The sequence below is a fragment of the Rhamphochromis sp. 'chilingali' genome, assembly GCF_963969265.1.
Source record: "Rhamphochromis sp. 'chilingali' genome assembly, chromosome: 5".
Classification (NCBI taxonomy): domain Eukaryota; kingdom Metazoa; phylum Chordata; class Actinopteri; order Cichliformes; family Cichlidae; genus Rhamphochromis; species Rhamphochromis sp. 'chilingali'.
In genome coordinates, this window is record NC_137932.1 from 17,624,070 (window position 1) to 17,646,540 (window position 22,471).

The 22,471-nt window shown below is 37.7% G+C and overlaps 1 protein-coding gene across 1 annotated transcript in view; it reads right to left on the bottom strand.

Moving 5' to 3' along the window:
* Positions 1 to 22,471, bottom strand: part of ryr3 (ryanodine receptor 3) — a gene marked incomplete at its 5' end in the record, with an annotated part of 113,328 nt that overhangs the window by 76,020 nt on the left and 14,837 nt on the right. Inside the window, 9 exon segments of the mRNA XM_080882259.1 lie at positions 1,083 to 1,239; positions 3,210 to 3,284; positions 3,976 to 4,069; positions 4,640 to 4,739; positions 7,155 to 7,267; positions 7,716 to 7,794; positions 9,742 to 9,816; positions 16,275 to 16,379; positions 20,590 to 20,709. Coding sequence (XP_080738385.1) covers positions 1,083 to 1,239; positions 3,210 to 3,284; positions 3,976 to 4,069; positions 4,640 to 4,739; positions 7,155 to 7,267; positions 7,716 to 7,794; positions 9,742 to 9,816; positions 16,275 to 16,379; positions 20,590 to 20,709 — 918 coding nt within the window.

The window sequence follows — 22,471 nt, forward strand, 5'->3', positions numbered from 1 at the left end:
TTATAGTGGAATGGCATGAGCTCATTAAGGGCTTACAGACTCGCTTTGGGAGTTGTTGATGAAGTAGTCAGGGTGAGATATTTTGAGTCCTCTTTTAATGAGGTTAGTTAACTAACAACATTTATTTACATCAACCCCCCAGAACGGCTTCCAGATCTTGTAACTGCCTTGCTCAAAGCGCACATAAGAGTTAGCTTTAAAACAGATAGTATACAGTGTTGTGAAAAAGTATTTGCCCCCTTCCTGATTTTGCATATCTGTGATACTTTAAAGTTTCCGATCATCAAGGAAATTTAAATATTAGACAAAGATAACCAGAGTAAATACAAACGAGAGTTTTTAAATTATGATTTTATTACTTAAGGTAGTTATTCAAACCTACGTGGCCCTATGTTAAATAAAAAAATAAAATAAAAAAATTGTTCCCTAAACTTTTTGCACATCAAGATGTTTTTGTACAGTCGCTTTCTTATTTCTGAATCATAAGAATCACCTTAATAGAGGCAAGTGAGGCCTGCAGTTCATTAGATGTTATTTTGGGCTCTTGTATAACCTCCTGGATGAGTCGTTAATGAGCTCTTGGATTAATTTTGGTAGGCGGGCCACTCCTGGCAAGGTTGTTCTAAGTTTTATCCATTTGTGGATAATGCCTCTCTAGCCATGGTTCGCTGGAGTCCCAAAGCCTTAGAAATGGCTTTGAAACCCCTTCTAGACTGATAGATGTCAGTGACTTTGTTTCTTAGTTTCTTTAGATTGTGACAGGATGTGTTGCATTTTCAGATCTTTAACTCTACTTCGCTTTGTGAGTCTGTTTAAGTGATTTCTTGAATCAACAGGTCTGATAGGGAAATTAAACTTTGCTTTCTACAAAACAAAACCAAAAAAAGTAGTTAATCACATTTAATTTGAGATTTAACAAAGGGTGCAATTACTATTTCGTACAGAGCCAGATATATTTTGATAGCTTTTTTCCCACATTTAAGTGTGAGAAAGACACAAAAAAAAATACTAAATAAGGAAGGGAGAAAATAATTTACAGTGTTGTGAAAAAGTATGTTTATACAGGCAAACAGAGCACTGACCTTGGAGGCCCTAAAGCAGAAAGCAGTGGCCGTGGTGTCAGACTTCACTCTGTCCTGCAGAACCAGTCCACGGTCTTCAGTCAGAGCAAGATAATGGCCAGTAGAGAGATGGCGTAGTCGGAAGGGCTGGCCCCACCGGATGTGGCTACCACTCCAGCTAAACACAGAGAACTGGTGTCACAAGCTTTGAGTGCAACATTGCCCTGAAATTTCTAGACTTGGTCATCTGTGATTGTTTTCACAGCATAAGGAGAGTCAGGCTTGGAAAATGCTTTTTCTCACATGCAGCACACGTCAGGAGATGGACTGTTTGCATTAGGTGAAGCTTGCTGAATATAGCCTCCAGGCTAGTAGTGAATTCACCCACCCACATGTGTTCATTCTCACATCCACCTCCATTGAGTAATCGCTAGAAAAAAAAAAAAAACTTTCTCAGCATTTTCTATTTTTTCCCCACCATGGAACCAACGGGGGGTTGATTTGATTCTTTTGTTGCAATAACAGGTAACAGGTACTCTAAATTGAGACTGTCGACATAATTTAATATTTGAAAAGAAGTTTTTAAATTATTTTTGCCAGGTTTTCTTTACAGAAAAAACAAAACAAAACACGTTATATTAACACAGACTCTGCAGGCACAATATTTAGATCTAAGTGCTCTAGACAACTGAGTTATTTGCGTAAATTGCCCAAACTATTCTGAAAATACAAAGCTGACTTCATTCTAGGAAATGAATATCGCACCAGTAATGTAGGATTTACCATATTTCCCTTCTTCCTATTTAAAAGAATGTTCAAATGCATGTAATAAACAACCTTGAATTGCACTACCAACTAAAATGATTTCACATACCAACTTCAGAGCAGCTCCAGTTTCTCTCTACAGATGATGCAATTTGGGAAACATTGTTCACAATTCTCCCTTAAGTCAAAAGTAGAGACATGAGCCTTAATAGTCGCACCTGTGGCACTTTGAAAGTGTACTGAGTCTGACAGGAATTCCCAGTGAGAGCTGGCAGCCGATGTAACTGGTGAAAAATTGCGTGGGTGGCCAGTTAAAGGAAAATGTGAGAGAAAGGGGGACGTGATAGAAGAGAGGTAGTTCAAAGCGGGTGGTAAACAGAGCCTCGAATTCTGGAAACTCTGCCAGTTAATTGGTACTGACAGCTCGGAGAAGAGATAGATGAAGTTTATATATAACCTGGGAACCTATAGCCTCCCACAATTTCTTTGTATTTTGTTAAATAAAGGGAAATATTTGTAGTCATTTATTGAAACCTAAGGAAACCTCAATAGGAATATAGTATATAATGGAGAAACAGAGTTTGCACTACACTGATGTCCTCCCCCCCCCCGCTCAAGATGATCCCACACTGCTTCAAAAATGTTAAGATCTAGGCTCAGGGGAGGCCAATCCATGTGTGTTTGTGCGTCTTTAATCCAGGTATGCTTTTCCTACATTGACAGTGTGTTTGGCATTACAGTCATGCTGAAAAGCTGCCAATCCAATGCTTTCCAGATGGTACTGTACATTTCTGCATTCATAATTCCATTAATTTTGACAAGATCCCCAAAACAACTGGCTGAAATGCAAACTCTAAACCATGACCAAACCTCCGCTATGGCTACACATGGCTGTAGAGACACACTTTGTGCCTCTCTCCTGACCATAACTGATGACAAATTGAACTAAAAATTAAAAATTTGGAATAATCACCCCTTAAGACATTCTGTTACTGATTGTTATTCTAATTATTGTGTAATTTGGCAAAGTAATTTCTCCCCATTTCCATCATTAAGAATGGCTTTGTGACAGCTGCCTTTCCACTGAGACCATTTGTGAAGAACCGTTAGTGAACAGTAGAAGGATTAACTGAACGGCTGTATTGATTTTAAGTCCTGTGTCCCCTGTTTGTGTCCAGTTACTTAAGGACATAACTTTCAGATACTGTTTATTTACTGTAGGTAATTTTTTTAGGCCGACCACTTCTCACCTCATCCAGTTTAGATAATATGTAATTTTTTCATGTTCTTTTATATCCCACTCAAATAAAACAATCCCTTTGTGTAATTTCTGAGATAAACATATATTATTTATTTTATTTGTGTTTTTGAGTCAGATGTTACCTGATCCTCAGTGGCTCCACTCTCCACAGTGAACGGGCCCTTGATGCTCCCTTGCCAGCCTCATAGTTAACTATCCTAAAAGCAGAAGAAATAAATGTGGGCCTCAGTTAAGTAATTTAAGTGACAGAAACAACATGAACAGTCCAACATGGTATGCTTCTGTTAAAGCTAAAAACACCCTCTGTGAACTGGATCCCGAGGGAAATCTGGCTCCAGATTAATTTGTTTTTGGAGACATTTTGATGTTCTCAAGAAAAATATCACAGTGTCTCCATATATATGATTATTCCTGCTTAAACCTTACTGTGCAGGTCAGAAAACAAGAGATTCTTATATTTTATGATAGTGACTCAGGAGGGAGAAAAAAAAAACTGTTGGGTTGAAGGCTATTTCAGTGCTTCTCAATAAATAACAGCCTTGTAACCCTTCACACAGGATTACAACAGAAAGAGTTTGGATTGAAAAAGAAAAAAAGAAAAAAAAAAAAGAGGCCTCAGGTGAATTTTCGTCAAAAGAACAAACACAAAAAAGTGGAATGAAAAGTAAATTTTGAACTCCTCCTATAACTTTAACATATGTGGTAAGTGTAAACGTTTGCAGTATTTCCTCACAGTTTAAGACAAAAAACCAAAAACTTTTTTTCAGTTTTAAAGTGAAGCTTAAAAGTGACAACATTTTTTTAGTTTATTATTAATCATCCTCAAAACTATTTTCCCCAATGGTTAGTTTGAAAGATTTTATTAATTTAATTAATTAAATTACTAACCTCTGCTCCTCTTCACTCTTGTCTGCTCCAGGGATGGTCAGGCTCTCATCATGCCCATGACAGAGACGCATCACATGTCCACCAATTAAAAAACCTAAAAGGCAAAAAAAAAAGTTCCATTTATTCATGAAAAAGAAATCATTTATTCTAATATATGGCTGCTTTGTTTTTCAAACACCATCAGTACATTAAAATGATGACAGGAAATAATAAATTTTTAAATTATAAAAAGGTGAACTTTCTTTGAAACATTAACTTAAAATTGTGAGTTTAAATTAAACAGATTTTTTTATTTACACACACACACACACACACACACACACACACACACACACACACACACACACACACACACACACACACACACACACAGTTGTGTTTTCACATCCTTGTGGGGACATCTAATTGACATAATGCTTTCCTTAGCTGCTTACCCTAACATTAAGCATCAAAAATGAATGTCTAAACCTAACCCTAACCTAATTGTAACCCTGACACTAAAAAAAAAAAAATCACATTTTGAGTCTCAGAAATGTCTTCAAACTTGTGGAGACGGGGATTTTGTCCCCATAAGGGCCTGTTGGTCCCCACAAGTATAGTAAACTTCCAATTTTTGGTCCCCACAAAGATATGTTAACATGGTTGTTGGGGTTTTTAAGCTTACCTACTGCCATGTTACTTGATGAGCAGGTAGGCTGGACATTCCACAGGGTCTGCATGAAGGAGGCATCCACGTGAAAGTTGCCATTGGAAATAGAGAGATGCTGGAAAAGAGAAGCACAGTTACGTGGGGAACAGTTGACCTTGAGTTAACCAGCTGTGTTAGCAGCAGGAAAACAGGGACATACAACACAATTTATCAACAGTGCACAGACGAGGAAGATGTCCAAGCGCCTGGAGTTGAAAAGAGATTAAAACATGTCGTCCTTCTCATGAGAAGGACGACATGTTTTAATCTCTTTTATCACTGCAGGCCAAAGGCACTGCTCCATGTAACATGCCCAGATAATGCAATAATTCCTTTGAGATTAAAAATTAAGAAAGAAAGAAAAAATAAATACATTTGAAAAACACCTACTCCTGGTAGGTTGCATTCAGATGAAAGTGAAGAGTCGATATGAGTTTAGCTTTAAGCTACACCCAAGTAAGCATTGATGCAAGGATTTCTAACACATACAATACAGGCAAAAGGGTTTAGCAGCTGCCAATGCTCACACCCTAGAACACCATTAGGAAGTCCTTTAATTGTTCCAAAATATATTCTACAACATGAAAACAAGTCTTTACGAAATTCCCCTGAAAACATCATACTATCATACGATAATATGAGCACCAATTGAGTTTTCTTTCATTTGCCTGTATTTGTCCTAGCATGTCATTTAAAAATGTCTTAATCTGTAACAGTAGACATGCCAAGTCAAAACATCTATGCACTGTCTCTCTCAAAAACAATTTTTATCATCCTCACATTTATCCAACAAAATCACCCTGACTTGATAAAAAGACATAAATGCCCCTGTCCTAAATGACAGCAATACATTCACTGTGATGTAATGAATGACAGTAATAATGCAGTGATTGCTTTTGCATTTCTGAGGTGTCCCATTCTTCAATACCTGAATTTCCGACAAGCTACTGCAGGTACAGGCTTTACAGTATCTTTGGCAGATTTGCTTTAATTGCATATTTTCCTCCCCGAAGGACTGGTATGGCCACTAGAAGAGAGTGCAAGTCACTTTCCCATGCCAGGCACGTCAATGTCCCTCACTTTTGCCATTTCTCGCGCTGCCTCTTCCTCTGTTTCTCCTCAAATCCCCCTCTCCTCTCTTTTCCATGTAAGTTAATTGAGGTCAGGTGTATAGCTCTGCATAGTGGAGACAGCATTAACTCAAAGCTCATCAGTCAGGCGGATGCGTTTCATAAAAAACATTATTAAAAAGGACCTGCATGGGGGTGGAGGGGGCATGGGAGGGGATTCACAAGTAATCGGATTTCTAGTTCAGATAGCAAACGAAGGTTTTTTGAGTTTCCCTCCTGAATTGCCTTGTCACTCCAAAGTTGGTGGGAGTGAGGGTTATCCGAGTGCTACGAAACTTTCCAAAGTACCTTTTCAGGCAGACGGTGAACCAAAGCAGATAACTCCAGCTATGTGGGGCAAATAATCTTCAAAACAGAACCACTCTTCTTTGCATACGGCGCATTTGGTCTTTCGAGTTTAGAGGAAGACAAATCACCTCAGATAAAAAAAAAAAAAAAGAATAATAAAAAATAAATAAATACCTGGCAGTAAAATAAGAAAGCTTCCAAAACAACAGCAGAAAATATCTGAACTAGGTGAGATTTGACAAGCAAACCACACAAAAGAAAGCGAGAGATTATACACAGAGTATCGGGAACACAAGAGTGACTCTGATGTAATCTGACTGTTTGAAGAACAGTACACATTCACGAGAGAAATCTGGAGTAAAGATGAAGGAAGAGCATCTGATTTAATGAAAACTGCTACAATTAATCTGTCATCATGTTTAAAAGCTGCATCCTCATTTTTAGTGGGTGGATAAATGATGTCCTTAAGTACTTTGGTGAACTACAGTGTTTTTATAATGAAAGTTACCAGAAGAGTAAATTATGTTGTTTTCTTTTCTGCAAGCTGGTAAATGTTGCTTTGATTTAGGAAGCTGCAAATAAAATATACGCCATGTGCTTGTATATTAATGCATTGTATTTATGGCTTCCTGTGATGCTAAATAACTTCCATATCATCACAAGAAGAGGTAGTTTTGCCTAAATTATTGATAAGGTTCAGTCAAGCTACTCCTACAGTTTTACAGGTGGATAAAGTTTAACTGGATTGCAATGTCAGAATTCAATTTAAAAAAAAAAATTCATCTCTTATCCAAAACAATGAAACAGAGTCTTGGAGATAAAACTACACAGCTTGTTTGCTTGTGACACTAGGACAAAACTAAGGAAATTTACATTTGGTGGATTATTTCTTTGTTGTAATAATGCTTCTTTGTAATGAATCCTATATGACTGGAAAAACTGTTTATTTCCCCTCAAATGGTCATCATTTGTGGCAGAGGGGTCATTTGGTTTATCATGCATACATTAATCTCAGTCACAGGTGCGCTTCTAATGCCTTCTGCTCTTGTGAAGCTCTTTTAGATGTGACTTACTAGATATCTCTCCGTCGACACACTGACAAGAATCAGGTCGTCTCCAATGCGGACTTTCTCTCCCTCAGATCTCTGCTTGGATGCAGGGTGAATGGTCCACCAGCAGGACTCTCCTATTGACATAAATACACATAAAAATAATATTCAAATAAGTGGCAACAAGTGGAATATAAAGCTTGGGAAAATCTAGTGAGCAGTGCAGACACATACATGCCCTTTAAAATCCCTCCTGTCTTTGGTTAGATCCTGTAGAAGCAGTGGAACTGTTTCCATATGATAAATGACCTTATGCTTTAGTTCAAATGTCAAATATAGCTGTACTGTGCACACACACACACACACACACACACACACACACACACACACACACACACACACACACACACACACACACACACACACACACACACACACACACACACACACACACACACGTGGAGTTTGAGTATTTCTCCCAATAATTCAATCTCAAAGTTAAATCAACCTGAAATGATCACTCCCAAAGGCTGAATTCACCTGAAAGCAGTAAAATCTCTGAAGTGCCTAATAGTCATACCATACCTATTGAATCTTCTTGCAGTCCGACATCAAATGACAGCTTGTCTGTCAGAGACCTTGATGTCTTCAAACAGGTCAAGTACTGGTGAGTGAAAAATGAACTAATGTTAGGTCAAATGAAACACTAAGACTAGCCATAAGAGGAATTCAGCTCATGTTAAAGTGTCTCATTAGAATACAGGGGTGAATTTAGTGCTAAATAATAAGTATATTAATCAATTAGTAAGGAATTCATTCATTGATTTTCTGTTTGAAGTTATGATTAAATGCTACTGTGCAAAAGTCTCGAGCCAGGTCTTCTTTCTCTTTTTTTTTTTTTATATAAAAATGAGAAAATGGGTGCAAACATACTTGGAGATAAATGATATAAAACCAAAACAGAATTTGTCCAATTCTAATAAGCTTGAAAGTCACCTTTATACTTCAACTTATCCTAAACTCTCTTAGGCAAGCTTTCATGCCTTTTCTTCAAGTAGTCTTCAGAAATTCTTCTAGAAGACGGTTGAAGGACATTCAAAGCTTCTCTTTCGATGTTGGCTGCCTTTTGTTCTGTTCTCCATGAAGATCCCACACTGCTTCAATTATGTTGAGGTCTGAGCTCTGGGGAAGCCAGTCCATGACTGATAGTGCTCATTTTGCATTAGCAGTTAATGCATGCTTTTCCTCCGCTGGCAATGTGTTTGGGATGGTTGTCATGTTGAAAAATGAAGCAGTTGCTAGTAAAGTGTTTTCCAGATGGCACTGGATGGTCGAGCAAAATCTGATGGTGCTTTCTTCGTTCTTAATTTGATCAAATTTGACAAGAACACCCCACTGGATGAAATGTAACCCCAAACTATGTTAGAGACTCCATCATGTTCTACAAATGGTTGTAGACACTCACTACTGTACTTCTTTTCTGACCTCTTCTAATACATATTAAAACAATACTGTAAAATCCAGAATCGTTGCTCCAAGTGTCGGTGAACAGTATGTGGATTAACTGACAGGTCAGAGCCATATATCAGGTCTCTTGTCAGCTCTTTGTTGATTTTTTTAAAAGGACAGATACATGCAGATCCTGTTCATCTGCTGTAGATTTGTGTTTTGTTTACTCCTGATAAGTTCATCTTCCACTTATCCATATTCCTTAAACTTTTTAAGGACTACACATCATGCAAAGGTACTCCTAAGGCAACACCTCTCTTGGTGACCTTAGTGCAAAAAATACCATTTAATCTCTGCCAAACTGTGTTACTGTTGTTTTTTTTATTTTTGTAGATTTAGCAAAAAAAAAAAAAAAAAAAGTGTATTTTTCCAACAGGCCATTAGTAACAACGTATGTAAAGATACAATTTAAAATTGGTTCTTTACCAAGTTGTGTTATGTGCAGATGCAAAACTGGTTCATCACTTGAGTTAGGTGGCTTTTTATGTTGAAATCATACTGTAGGTCATTCTTCTGAAAGTATAAGGTTCAAGGACTGGACTGAAAATGGGTGACAAAGCAGCTAAAGTCCAAAGAAAATATTTGAAAGATCTCCAGAAAGCTTTAAGAACTATTGTTCAAGACCACTATAGAAAAAAGACAGTCTTTCTTTTTGGAAATGAAATAAAAAGAAACAAGTGGTGGCTCAAGACTTTTACAAAGAATTGTGTGAATTGCAGATTATGTTTTTCCAACTTCAGTTCAATCAAAAGCAACTGAAGACTTCACAATCACGTCATGGTTCTAATATTTTTAAACACCAGGGCTTTTTCATTAAAGATTCTTTTTAGGTAGATCTAAAAGAAAATCTCCAACATAATAATACATTTACTTTACATATTAATTGGAGTCTTATATACTCATTTTTTGGTTTCTTTCTCATCAAATGGGAACAAATAATATAAAAAAAAGCAACTGTCATCAATAATGTAACAGACTTTGCTTTTCCCACATGAAGACCAATTATGTTAACTCGTGCATACTTGATAAACAGACCCCATGGTGAGCTAGGAAAATCCTTGTCCCTTTTAACTTTCTGTCATTCTTGCACATTAATACTCACCATGCCACTGAAGGAGTGGCGTAGGAGGATGGCGTGACCGTAGAGCAGGGTCCGGTGTCCACCCCCCTGACCCGCCTGCCAGGAAATAAACAGGTAATAGATTATTATCATACCCTAACACTCCTGACCTCTGAACCCTGACAGGTTAGTATCTCCCACTTTACTTCTGCATCAGTTATTAAAGTGCGAGTGGCTTTACGCTCTGTGCGAGCAAAGCATGGGACGTCCTGGATCAAATATCCTTTACTGAAGATCACCATTCCAAGTGCAAGCGGCAAAGAGAAAAAGAGGAACACAAAAAACTCCATTCACAGTCAAACAAACACATAGATAGTATCACACTCAGTAGACAACTTGCTCATTCTTGTGACAAACAAGAATAACTGTGAGGTTTGGTAGCAAAACACCTGAGGAAATGTGAGGAAACAGATGAGCAAAAAAAAAAAAAAAAAAAAGAGTGGATCCTTTATCATCATGGTGAATAAAGAAATTGCTTCTTACCTTTTTAATCAACCTCTAGCAGCAGAATAAAAACAAAAAAGAAGATGGCCATAAGCAGCAATAACTAAACCAGGTCTGCACAAGCAAGGTTCTGGCATTCATGGAGTCAGCTCACATTTAAATGAATTAATTAAATCAAACTCAAAGATTCATACGCACACGCACGAGAAGGTTCTTGTTAATTTCTAAAGGTCCTGCTTTAATGTAATTAGCAAATTTGGCCTTAAACTGCAAAATGTTAAAACAGTTTAGCTCACACGTGTATTGAAAGTCGTATTATCAGAGCTGTAAACAGACACTTTCTTCTCACCTACAGTACATTTAGAGTATCCACTCGGATTTAACATTTCTTTACAGTTCAAACAATGATTAGGCCCTGCATCCACTCAAGCAATGCATAGTCTAGTTGTCAACATTAATTTGTATTTAATGGTAGGTTTACATTCAAATTAACTTAAAGGGAACTCCCAATGGTCCCCTGAATACGACCCTTAGCTAATTCTCATTTGGCTTCAAAGTCTCACCCAGATGGCTTGAATAAGTGAGACGAAAAAGGAAATGGAAGGTTCGATCAAAAGAAAAAGAAAAAAGGGGGGGGGGGGGGGGGAAGAGTATCCAGCAACAGCTGGGAGGGGATACCGAGAGAGAGCCAGCCTGTATTTCAGGCCTGCTGTCATGCTGACACATCACTGCCAGGAACTGTGACCTTTGGTGTGGTGCCCCTCCTGTGTATAAGCACTGTATCATGAATAGCTAGTACTGTTTTATGAAATTTGCTAGACAGTATTTTGTCTCGCTTACTTTGTCTCGTATTTTGTTGCAAAAGGATAAAGGGTGTGTGTGCTGTATACTTATGGATAATTGTGGTGATTTGAAGTATTTTTCTTCTAGTCAGAGATGGAAATAAAGAGGTAAAAAACTGACAATGAATTGTTCATACTACCATTTATTGTCTCTGAATCAAAAGACTGCCATGCTGTTGCAGTGAGCAACATATTTCATGATTTTGAACTAATGTGGACTCCATGAATTTTTTTGAAATAACTCTATGGAGTAACGCCAACAGTTACTTTCACATCTGCAGAAATCACTTCCTGGAAAGTAAAGGTAGCGTGATTTTATCATTTTGGTGTTTTATAGAATTGATGACTAAAACAAGTTTAAGAAATCTTCGGTAAACATTTTTCTTCTCACTCCAATCTAATTTCTGAAAATGGTACAGAATAAAAGTCTAATTCATTCACACAAAATCGCCCGTACTTCTTATAACTATATATAATATAAAAGAAAAGCAGGCCCCCTTAATTCTAACGTTTCACTCATCAGGGCATTAAAAAACAAAACAAAACAAACAAACAAATCTGAGCCATACCGGTTTCGGGTATGAAGCCAAAATGCTAAAGTAATAGGTGAAAAGCATATCCCATGTTTCAGTATCTTGTAGTAATCAATTTATATATGAGTTTCAGTGTCCTACGTTGTTGTGGACGGACTTTGGCCCCACTTTTCTTTACGATGTTGCTTCAGGTCATTGAGGTTTGTGGGAATGTGTTTATTTGTAGTTTTCTTAACATCAGCATTTCAGTGGGTTTGAGGTCTGGACTTTGCCGCCGTCTTCCTGTGTCATGACCCAATTATAGCCAACCTTTAGCTCTCAAACAGATATTCTCATATTTTACTCTACCAAACCTTTGGTAAACAGAGGACTTCATGGTTGACTTTCTTACTGCTAGGTGCCCAGGTCCTGTGACTGCAAAACAAGCCAAGATCATTACCGCTCCACCGCCATGCCTGACAGTTGGTATGAGGTGTTTTTGCTGTGCATAATGACCGAAAGGACAAGCCAAAGGACAATTTCCCAGACGCCTAGTGGTTTGTTCAGATTCAACTTTGCAAACCTAAAGGGTGCTGCCATGTTTTCATTTCTCCTGGCAACCCCTCTAAACACGGCATACTTGTTCAGTCTTTTTCTAATTGCCACATCATCAACTTTAACATGCTAACTGAGACCTGTAGAGTTTGCACAGTTTGACCTCGGGTTGACTTTGCTGAAATGTCCTTTCCTGGTTATGAGCATATGTTAAAATCCAGACCAGCAAACTATCAGAACTTCTTCTTTTACAGAGCTGGTCAAACTTGCTGAAGATCAGTTAATATGCTGTATTTGATTAGCAGTACCTGGCTGTTACTGCTTCCATAGGAATTAAAAGGGTAAGTAAGCAGGAACTAAGTTCTTTTTGTTTTGTGTTTTTTTAAGAACAGGCTTACATTAAATCCTGTAAAATCTGCCTTTCTGACCAATGACCAGCTTCTGCAACACATACTACAAGGATTTCATTTTCTACCATGCTTACTTTTTTGCTGGACGCTCATCAATTATTGACCAACTATACCTAACCTAATACCTAGAGTAACTAAGATAATCCCCACAAATATATTCTTGCTTGCATTTAAAAATGTGATGTGTATGTACAATTGCCAATACTCATTTACAATTACAAGAATTAATCACTGTCCATTTTTTCCCCAAGGCTTGCTGTAAAGCTTCTGAAGGTTTTATAGCAAACTGTGACTAATGGATCTTCCTAAATGTACAGTTAATGTCTGATCTCATATGGAATGGCCTGAGGATGGGAAAAAGCAAAGTAATCAATTTTCCAAGGAGGAGGGGAAAAAAAATTCAGCCCAGTTTAATTTGCTAAGTGCCACCTGATACATTGACTTTCATGTACATATTTAATGTGCTGTCCTTCGAATCACTGGATAACATACAGCTTAATTTGCTTTGCATTAACTTAATAAAATCACATTAAATATCATATGCATTGTGAAGTACAATGTTTGACATGTAGTTAATAATAACAATAATAATAATGAAAACATTCATCCAGTAATCTGATGCCAAACATTAAAAGTGCACTGAATAATCCTCAACAGCTGTGCATGTGAAGACTCTGAAATCAAAACTGATTTCAAGACATTTCCTCTTGTCAGTACTCTTGAAATCAATTGATGTTAGAGACCAAACCCAGAGAAAACAGAAGCACACCGAGACCACAAAGCGAGTTTCCTGCCAAAATGTGGGTTTTCTAAATTAAACAAATTAATGACCAAGGATACCACTTGTAAGCTAAATTTATGATATCTAGCAGAGATATTTCAAGTTGTAAATCAAGGCTTGAATTTAGTCCATGAAAAAACAAACGGGGATAATAAATGCTTGAGCAAATGATTAGCAGACTTTTAAGCGCTTACACACAAGGTATACAGGCAAAGACATTTTAATCATGAGCACAGTTTGACAGTACCAATGGATGTCTATTTCTAGACTACCATAAGAGCTCTGAGACAAGTTAATCAATTGTCTCTACACTAGTCTGACCACTGATGAGGAAAAAGCCTAATCTACTATCTTGAGGATGTCAATCCCCCCCAAAAAAGTGTCCTTTTAATTCTATTAATTGAAAATTCATTTAAATGTACCACCAGTGGTATAATAATGGTGGTATAAAATATACTACCTGTCTTCTAGCTACATACATGACAAATAAAGCTTTCAAGACAGTCAAGAAATAGACGTTGCTTTAAGTGAAAGCACTTAAAGTTTCAACCATTTAACTGCCAGTAAGTACGTCTGTCATGCACGCTGACAACATGATGGATGAACAAACTGATGGACCTACCCATTTTTCATGGTCAGCGCTCTAATAACACACAAATACAAATAAAAAGAATGTGTTATCGGGATGTATGGCAGTCAATTATACAAAGTTGAGAGCACAAATTGGGAGAATTATAGTGGTGTGAGGAGGTACAGCGATTTATTAGCCTTGCTACCAGAGAGTTTGTATTCTAGCCAACATCATGTTGTCTTGCCAAACAAGGCCAGCCAACAATGCTGCACTGTTGAGCACAAAACAAATCTGCTACCCAGGCTAATAACAATGCAGTGCTGATTTTCCAGTGAGGGGAACCAAGTGGTTTACAAACTAAGACACTTAGGGAAGCATCTGTGTCAGAGGCCTATGCTGTGCAGAGCAACTAAGCACTTGGGCTATTTTGCATTAGTATTGTAAGCTTTTGTACTCAGCTTGTCTTACAAATAACTGTGATGCCCTGTAGTGGTCGGGTTCCTGTAATTGCCACAGTTGTACTGCACAATGATTCATGCTACCATCGCTTTGTCATCTCTATTCCTACAGTACCAGTGGTCTATCCAAAGTTTTAACTCATAATAATAACTGAATGCGTCACCTGAGGAATGCTTTCTAACTAAGAACAGACCATGTGTACTGAGTAGGAACAGTGACTAAAAAAAATACAAACAATTACACAAGCACAACATTTTTTTGTATGTGGGTGTTTGTCCAAATTTAAATACTAGAGCACTGTTTTCTCTTTGTTTTTCCCAGAAGAAATTTAGAGTAAACAAGGGTGTATCAAGCGCTACCCATCGCCTGACCTCGCTTTATTAAATCTATAATGTGTGCTAGAAGTGCTGGGTGATGAGAATAAATGAAACATGAAATGGCTCTCTTAGAGCACAGCAGCATGAGTGAATATGGACATCTGACTGGTTTACAAACCACATCCAGCCCGCTGGAGGGCTTCCGTGCGATCGATGACACCCCCATGGCACTACAGAGAATCTGTCATATCCAATATTACTTACCTGCTCTAATAAACATGTCATGTAAGCTGGTGCAGTGATGGGAGGGAGAGGCTCACACTGTCGTGTAAATCAAGAGAGGATGTGGTGGATGCAGCAGTGCACTCACAGATAATTTCCCCCCTTTCTTTCACCCTCAGTGACCTTTATTTATCTCTTATCAGGAATGTATTACAGAGAATGAAGGGAGACAGGTTCTGCTTAGAATTCAATTACAGTTCTCAGTGTTAAAATAGTTCAGAGCATTGCTAGGTCTGGTCTGGTCTGGTCTGGTCTGGTCTAAATGCTACTGGGATTTGATTGAAGCTACTTATTGATTTTTACCACTGTAACTTTAAAAAGTTAAAAATCTGCTCAAGTTTCAAATATAGACACAGTTACTCAGGAGTTGTCATTAACAAATAAACCTTTTTCAGTTTGGACTGACATTTCAGGCAGCTGTGTTTGATGTCATGGTTAAAGCAAGCTTATTTCCCCCCATTCATACCACTCTGTTCTAAATTATGTTCTCAAAGTTTTACACTTTAAACCTTTCCCATAAGGAACTAAAAGCTGACCAGCTGAAAGAAAAAAAAGCTTCAATCAAAGCAAGCAAAAAAAAAAAATACAAACATACACATTTTAATTCGAACCCCTCAGACACAACCAGACAACAAAAAAGATGTAATGACCCAAATGGGACAGTTACTTGTGTCATGTTCCTTTGTGTGCTGATGTTAATTATCACAGCTACTGTGACTATAATGACTAATGACTATAGCTAAATACTAACTGCATAAAGCATACGCAGCCATAAAACAAATATCCCGGTAGCTTTCACAAACATGGAGTTCTGTTAGTTTAGTTGGTCAGATCAGGTTCTGTTATGCCTATTAATGTCTGTCATTGACCAGCTGGATTTTCATTTGATGTTCAAAATCAGCCTTTAAATAGGTGTAAAGGTTGGAATTAGCCTTGACTGGGAGGCCTGCAAAAAATTCCAGTGTTTGAAGTGAGAAGCCCCTTGAAGTAGATTTCATGTATTTATATTTCCAGTACTTTGACTGCTCTGACTGTGAGGGCCAGCTTTTAAAGTTGATTAACTATAAATAACAATAAGGTAAATTGTGTTAGCTTGAAAAGGGAATGAAGAATATTGTTAATTTACACTGATATTATGCCTTATTACATACCAAGACGTTTACTGTTAAGAAAAGAAAAAAAAGCTCAAGCTCATCTTACAACAGACTATTAATGATAGATTACAGACTGATTAATTTAGGTTTGTGTGCATGAATGTGTTTGTCTTGCAAGCATTTGAGTGTGTTTGTATGCATTAGATAGAGAACAAGGGGGCATCAGTGGGGAGGAGGAATGTACTCACCCCTTCGCTGCTCTGCCCAGTGTTAGCCAGCATCTCCTGCAGGGCTCGCACTGACAGTGACTGCTCCAGCACAAAGTTACAGACACAAAGGTCCGGAGGAACATACTGCATGACAGAGTAAAAGAAAAAGAAAAAATTAGCGTGCAGGGAATGAGGAAAGGACAAAAGCTCAGGAGGAACAAAATCAAAGTTGGAGAATGTAGGTATTTTGAGCAAAATCAGACTCTTCTCAGTACAAAAATAAAATAAATAAATAAAAATGTGAACAAAGTTTACCCTCCTAGAATTTCCTTTCATGTCATCTGCAGGGCCTCTGCACCCAGCTTCCCTAATCTGGAGTACTTTTTTTCCAGAGATGAAAATAGGTTGATATAAAAAGAACTTGAGACTCAAAAGTTCAGAGACACAACCTTTGAAGAAACCTCGTACTGACTGTGAAACTTATTCTATAAATGTATTTAATAATTCGGATGATGTGCACCATCCAAACAAACCGCTGGCCTACATAAATGTCACAGTGTGACGTAGCTTTAATCCAAAACCAGCAACTAAATATGAGGATAAATATGATACATATGATACTGGTTAAATAGCATAGGGGCATTGAAATTACATTTGTGTATTCGATTTTAGATACAAATTTTTAACATGCGGTGTTAATATGTATGTTAACCTTACTTTGAGCTGAAATATACTGATTTATTTAAGCACATGTGATCGACATTGCAGAATTGTTTACAGAAACAAATGGTTACTGAATTAGTTGCAAGCCCTTATCTTAGACCAAATCAAGTGAAATATATAAACTCCTGGCACTCATAAATAATTCTAATAACTCACATCTTCTTTGCCATCCTGGGATTATGAGGAACTGTGCAGCCTGGAGCTACAATGACCAGTTATTAGTCTGGCTAGACCTTATTCCTCAAGGCTCAGGGTTGTTTGACTCTGTTGTAATAGGCATCAGATTTGGCTTTTAGAGTGAAGAGCACATTTGCTATGCTTCAGTTAATTTAGTAATAACTGCCTTCTATAAATTATTCAGTGATGAAAGTTTTTCAACAACAGGGCGTTATGTGGTCCTGGGATGATTGTGAAAAAAATACAAAGTTTATTCAAAAATTTCATAGCGATGGTCTTCGAGAACAAAATAAGACATTTAAAGATATATAATATGTACTCCAAATTACTTGTAGCTCAAAGGCAGTACTAAAGCTGGCCCATTCATTAGCATCTGTTTGTGAAAGTAAAAAAATATATATATACTTTGTGATTTGCTAGATGGCACTGTTGATTAACATTACACTGGCCACAAGACATGTTAAACAGTAAGTACAAAAACAAAATAGCTCTAAGTCAGTGTCTCCCAGATTTATTTCCATTTCATAACAGTCACCTTCACCTAACATGACTATCATATATCATGTCCATCTCTTTCCAGCAAAGAAGATTACAAGCAGTGATTTAAGGTACTGGGTGATTGCCCTTAGTGAGTAACACAACCGTCTGACCCTCGACCGCTGCAGTGAGGTGAGAAATGTGAGCAGAGGGGAGGGCTGCTGGGTGATAATGAGGATGGGGCTGCCGTGCAACTTAACACAAACATGCACAAGAACCTCTAAAGCCACAGGGTGTCTGTGTATGCAACCGTCTCATTGCGTCCCAAAACCAACAACCTGCACACAATTGCTGTCCACTCAGATATTTATGGTTCTCTTTACCTTCATGCACATTAGGATAAGATGTCCACATTTGCTATGTTATGAAAAAACATTTTATTAAAGGCTAGAAACCCCAAAGAACATAAAACTGAGAAAGGCTCACTTTAAAATTGAGTTTTGTCTTGACACGATGCAGCTACACCTGTGGTGTCATGCGACCTTCTACAGTGCTAACTCGCAACCTGCTGCAAACCTTGCACCTCTTATGAATTATTCACCACCAATTTTCCAATTATCATACTTCTTCCAGGCTTGGGAAGACACTCTGATCACGCCGACTGGTCTGGGCAGAGCAGACACTGTGTCTCACTGTGGTCACATTCACCTTTAGAAAGTTTCATGTCTTTCGTGCCCTCCAGAGCGAGCTTCGCTCAATAAAAATGGGTAAAATAATCCTTTAGGAACAGGATTTTCCATAAGAATACCATTTCTTATGAAAACTATTCAGAAGAGATCCAACTACAATAGTGATTCTATTGTCAAGTCACTTCATTTTATTTGATATATCTGGTCATATTTCAAAATGTAGCTTACTAATAGTCATGGTCTTTGTAAGTCTGACTATAGTATCTCATACAACAACAACCTTAAGAACCAGATTTTGTTTCTTTGTTTATAAGAATGGTGGCTAAAAAAAATAAAATAACACAAGCTTTCAATGTATCTGAAGTATTGCTTATAATATCACATATTAATGCAAACATTATATTTAAAACATTGTCTCAAAAGCCCTTGTTTCACTTTGGCCTTTTCTCTGGCACTGGTAAGCAGCCAGGCTTCGTTAGAGTCTTGGAAATGGAGGTGTCAACACCTGAGATAAGCTAGCAGACTTCGTGCAAAATCACAGCTATCGGCCTTAATTCTCGACCACATTTCACACTCAAGGAGGCCAGAAGCATTGTCACTGATCCCAAGGTGAAAGGTGCTCATGACAGTCTGTCTAGAGCTCTGCAGGTGTTGCCCTCCAGCTCAACAGTTTCAGGTGAGTGAGCAAAAATATACCCACAGGTCCAGAAAATTTATTCAAAGTCATAATGCTCAGTGGCCCAATTAAAACCTCCAATATGCACATCTCATAAAAAACACCGCAGAGCCAGGTTTGTGTGGCCATTGGATATAACTAATGGCCACTTCATTAGTTATAGCTGTTCAACTGCTTGTTAACACAATGACATAACAACTTATTCAGCATTTAGCCAGGCGGACAGGGTCAAGGTGATCTACTAAAGTTCCAAGTGAGTATCAGAATGTAGAGGAAACTTGATTTAAGTTATTTTGAATGTATGTGGAATAGTTTTTGGCATTTCAGAATTTGGATTTTCCCATACAACGACTCCTAGGATTTTCAGAGAATGGTCAGAAAACCAGAAAATGTCCAGTGAGTAACAGTTCTCGGCTTAATTGCTCGATGATAATGTAAGACAAGAAAACTGAGATGCCAACAGAGCGCTATTGGTGTTGAACAACTGCCTGTATGATTAATCCCATTAGATGAGTTTTCTTAAACAATAAAAGAGAGAATATGTGTAATTGTGTCAGAATATTCTTATCTGAAGCAATTTCAAGAAAGCAAGCTGCTCAGATGAATATATTTGAAGACTACTGAACATTAGATATGAGGTTTTCCAAAACCTTAATATGCCGCTAAATCAAGAAAACAGCTTCTTACAGCCTCTTAAAACTTCTGGCTGTTCACTAATAACAAATTTTACTTGAATCTAGAAGCTAAACTAATCTGAAAAAATATTTAGCTTTTTTATGTTTTGATCATTCAGCTGTAATACTTGTCCCATGTTAAGTCAGAAAGTGCGAAGCAGTAATTATTCGTATAAAACTAAACTATACAAATTTATTGAAATAGTCTGTTAAATTAATGATAAAGAATACACCTTTCAAAGAATGGATGAAAACCTCTGTTGTTTGAAAAATAAGGGGGAAAAAAAATTATGCAGACAATAACAGCACAACCCCCTGGCAACGATCTACTGCTAAGGTAGAAAATGTACTTCCCAAGTAGTTGGCAAGTGGTTGCCAGAGGTTGCCTGCTGTTACAAAGTTAAATTGGTCACAGCACGATGCTAGTGAAACCGGACTACCGCTTGGCAAGTAGTTAGCAAGTGTTTGAAGACAAGCCAGTGTTTTCCATGTAAACTATAGATGATCATGCAGTTCACTAGCAATTAAAGCAATCAGAAAGAGGTTTTTGGGAGGGCGACAACTTTTACATATCGATAACCAGGAACCTCCAGCCACCGCATTGAAACTGGCTAGGGAATACACATTTTTCCAGGGGGTTGCTGCTTGGTTTCCAGCCCTGCGTGATGGCTCAGTCAAAATGAGACCTCAACTGCCTCGTTTCAGTGGAAAGAAAAATCCAGTAACTACACTGAAATTTTTTTTTCCTGTTGGAGACCAGTTTGAAGTAGGCGAACACTTTCAATCACAAGGCAATTGCACAGGTCAACTACTGGGAGGCAACTCTGAATATAAGTAGCTATGAATTTTAGTTTAATATGCAATCAACATATGTAAACAACATCAGATTTGCTATGCTCTTCAGTAGCACAGTAAACAAAGCTTTTGGGCATCCTCACCTTAGCTTCAGATGTTGATTCCAGGTAACATAGACGGTTTCCAAGTCCCTCGACGGCCAGGCAGAACTTACGATGCTCCTTCTGGATGGTGGCCACACTCTGGAGCACCACCTCATCGTCCTGCCAGAAGAAAAGGAGGGTTAAAGCCAAGAATGTACTTAAATTAATCCACCCAAAATAAAAACCAGATATCTTGCAGACAGTTAGGCAGTGGCAGGAGGTAGTATTTTGAACAGCATACCTACATATTTTATAACAAACAATAGCCAAAAGAATCAAGAGGGTTCTAGATGGATTTAGAAGCATATTCCAGCATAATCAAGCACAGCCAAAACTGTGGATTGTAGATAAATGTACAATGATCTTGAGACTCGTGAATAAAAAGAAAAAGAATTGTTTTTTTTATATAAGAATACAATCTTTGTCTTTAATTTTCCTGATAGGTGTTCCACATGAGTTTTAAAAGAGAGTCTAACATCTAGCCTCTACAGGCTGGATACTTTCAGGGGTCCTTATAAATGGCAAGCACTTAGTTTTTCCAGAGTTTAAAACAAGTTCATGTGTGATAAAAGATTTCTGAAAAGCTTCAAAAGGAGATTGTATATTTTCAATGGCCAGATCAACAGCCAGTGGCAAATAAAACAGTGTCATCTGCATAGAAATATACATTACAGTTTTGGGTGGCAGAGATAATATTGTTTTTGTAGAGGGTGAATAAGAAAGGTCCCAGAATGGGTCCCTGTGGAACACCTGTATAAAGAGTAAATGGACTTGACCTGAAATCCTTGGAAGAAATTTGCTGAATTCTATCATAAAGTTATTCATTGGCAATAATAAGTAATGAGTTTTTTTCTTTGTTTTTGGCTTGGCAAGACAGTTTTGAGATTGGGGGTATTGGGGGTAATTATTCAAATCACTATTACCACATTTATGGAGTAGGAGCACCTGTGCAGGATTCAACACTTCTGGATTTTTGCCTGTACCAAGTCTTAAGTGGCTCCACAGTGCAGTGTCTTAAACATTTGCTTAACAAATGAAATATCCCTGGTCCATCTTAGGAGGAGAAACGGGTCCCTTGGGGAAGGTCAAAAAGTAGCTTGTAGCGGCTGTTAAATTAAGAATATGATTTATAGGCATTAAGGTAAAGAAAGATGGTCTTAGATTTCTTTGGGTTTAAGGTGGCCAGTTTACTGCAGACCTCCCTATGGCTTATCAAAGTAAAAGAAAAAAAATTCTAATATTATAGCTACACTTGTTATCTAACGCAACCTCTATAGCGTTAGATAACAAGTGTATATAAAATAGTCCAGCTAAAATTAATTGCAATTTAAAAGTCTTGCAAATATCTGAATTCTTAGTGATTTTCAAAAACAGAACTTTATCACTTCCTTGAAAAAGTTTCTCAAAGATGAAGTTTTAAAGTATTTCCAGAGGAATCTGGAGAACTGACCAACACTATCAACCAACACTGGAACAAAACAGGAATTTTAGAAAGATTTTCACAACAATATTCACGTAAGTTAAAGAGACGTGTAAAAGTCTGTTTCAGTAGCTCTGATTGCTGATGTTAGAACACACCATGTAGCCGTGGGATGTTCATCCAACAAACTTGGGATCTTGTTAATTATGTTGCTGACTGTTGCTCCTGCAAAACAGTAGGTTCTTACTGACTTTGAATGGATATTCCTTGTTATTAAGTCTGGTAGTACCAGCCCGATGTCCAGTATCCAGTGTCCAGTTGTTTTGGGGGTTTGGGAGCTTGCCGATGACTACTACATTAGAGCATCCCTTTTGTTCAATTCAACAGCAGAAAAGGAGATAAACTACATTAATCAAGTACTGAGGGCAACCAGTTTGAAGTGATATCATTTCTAAACCATTT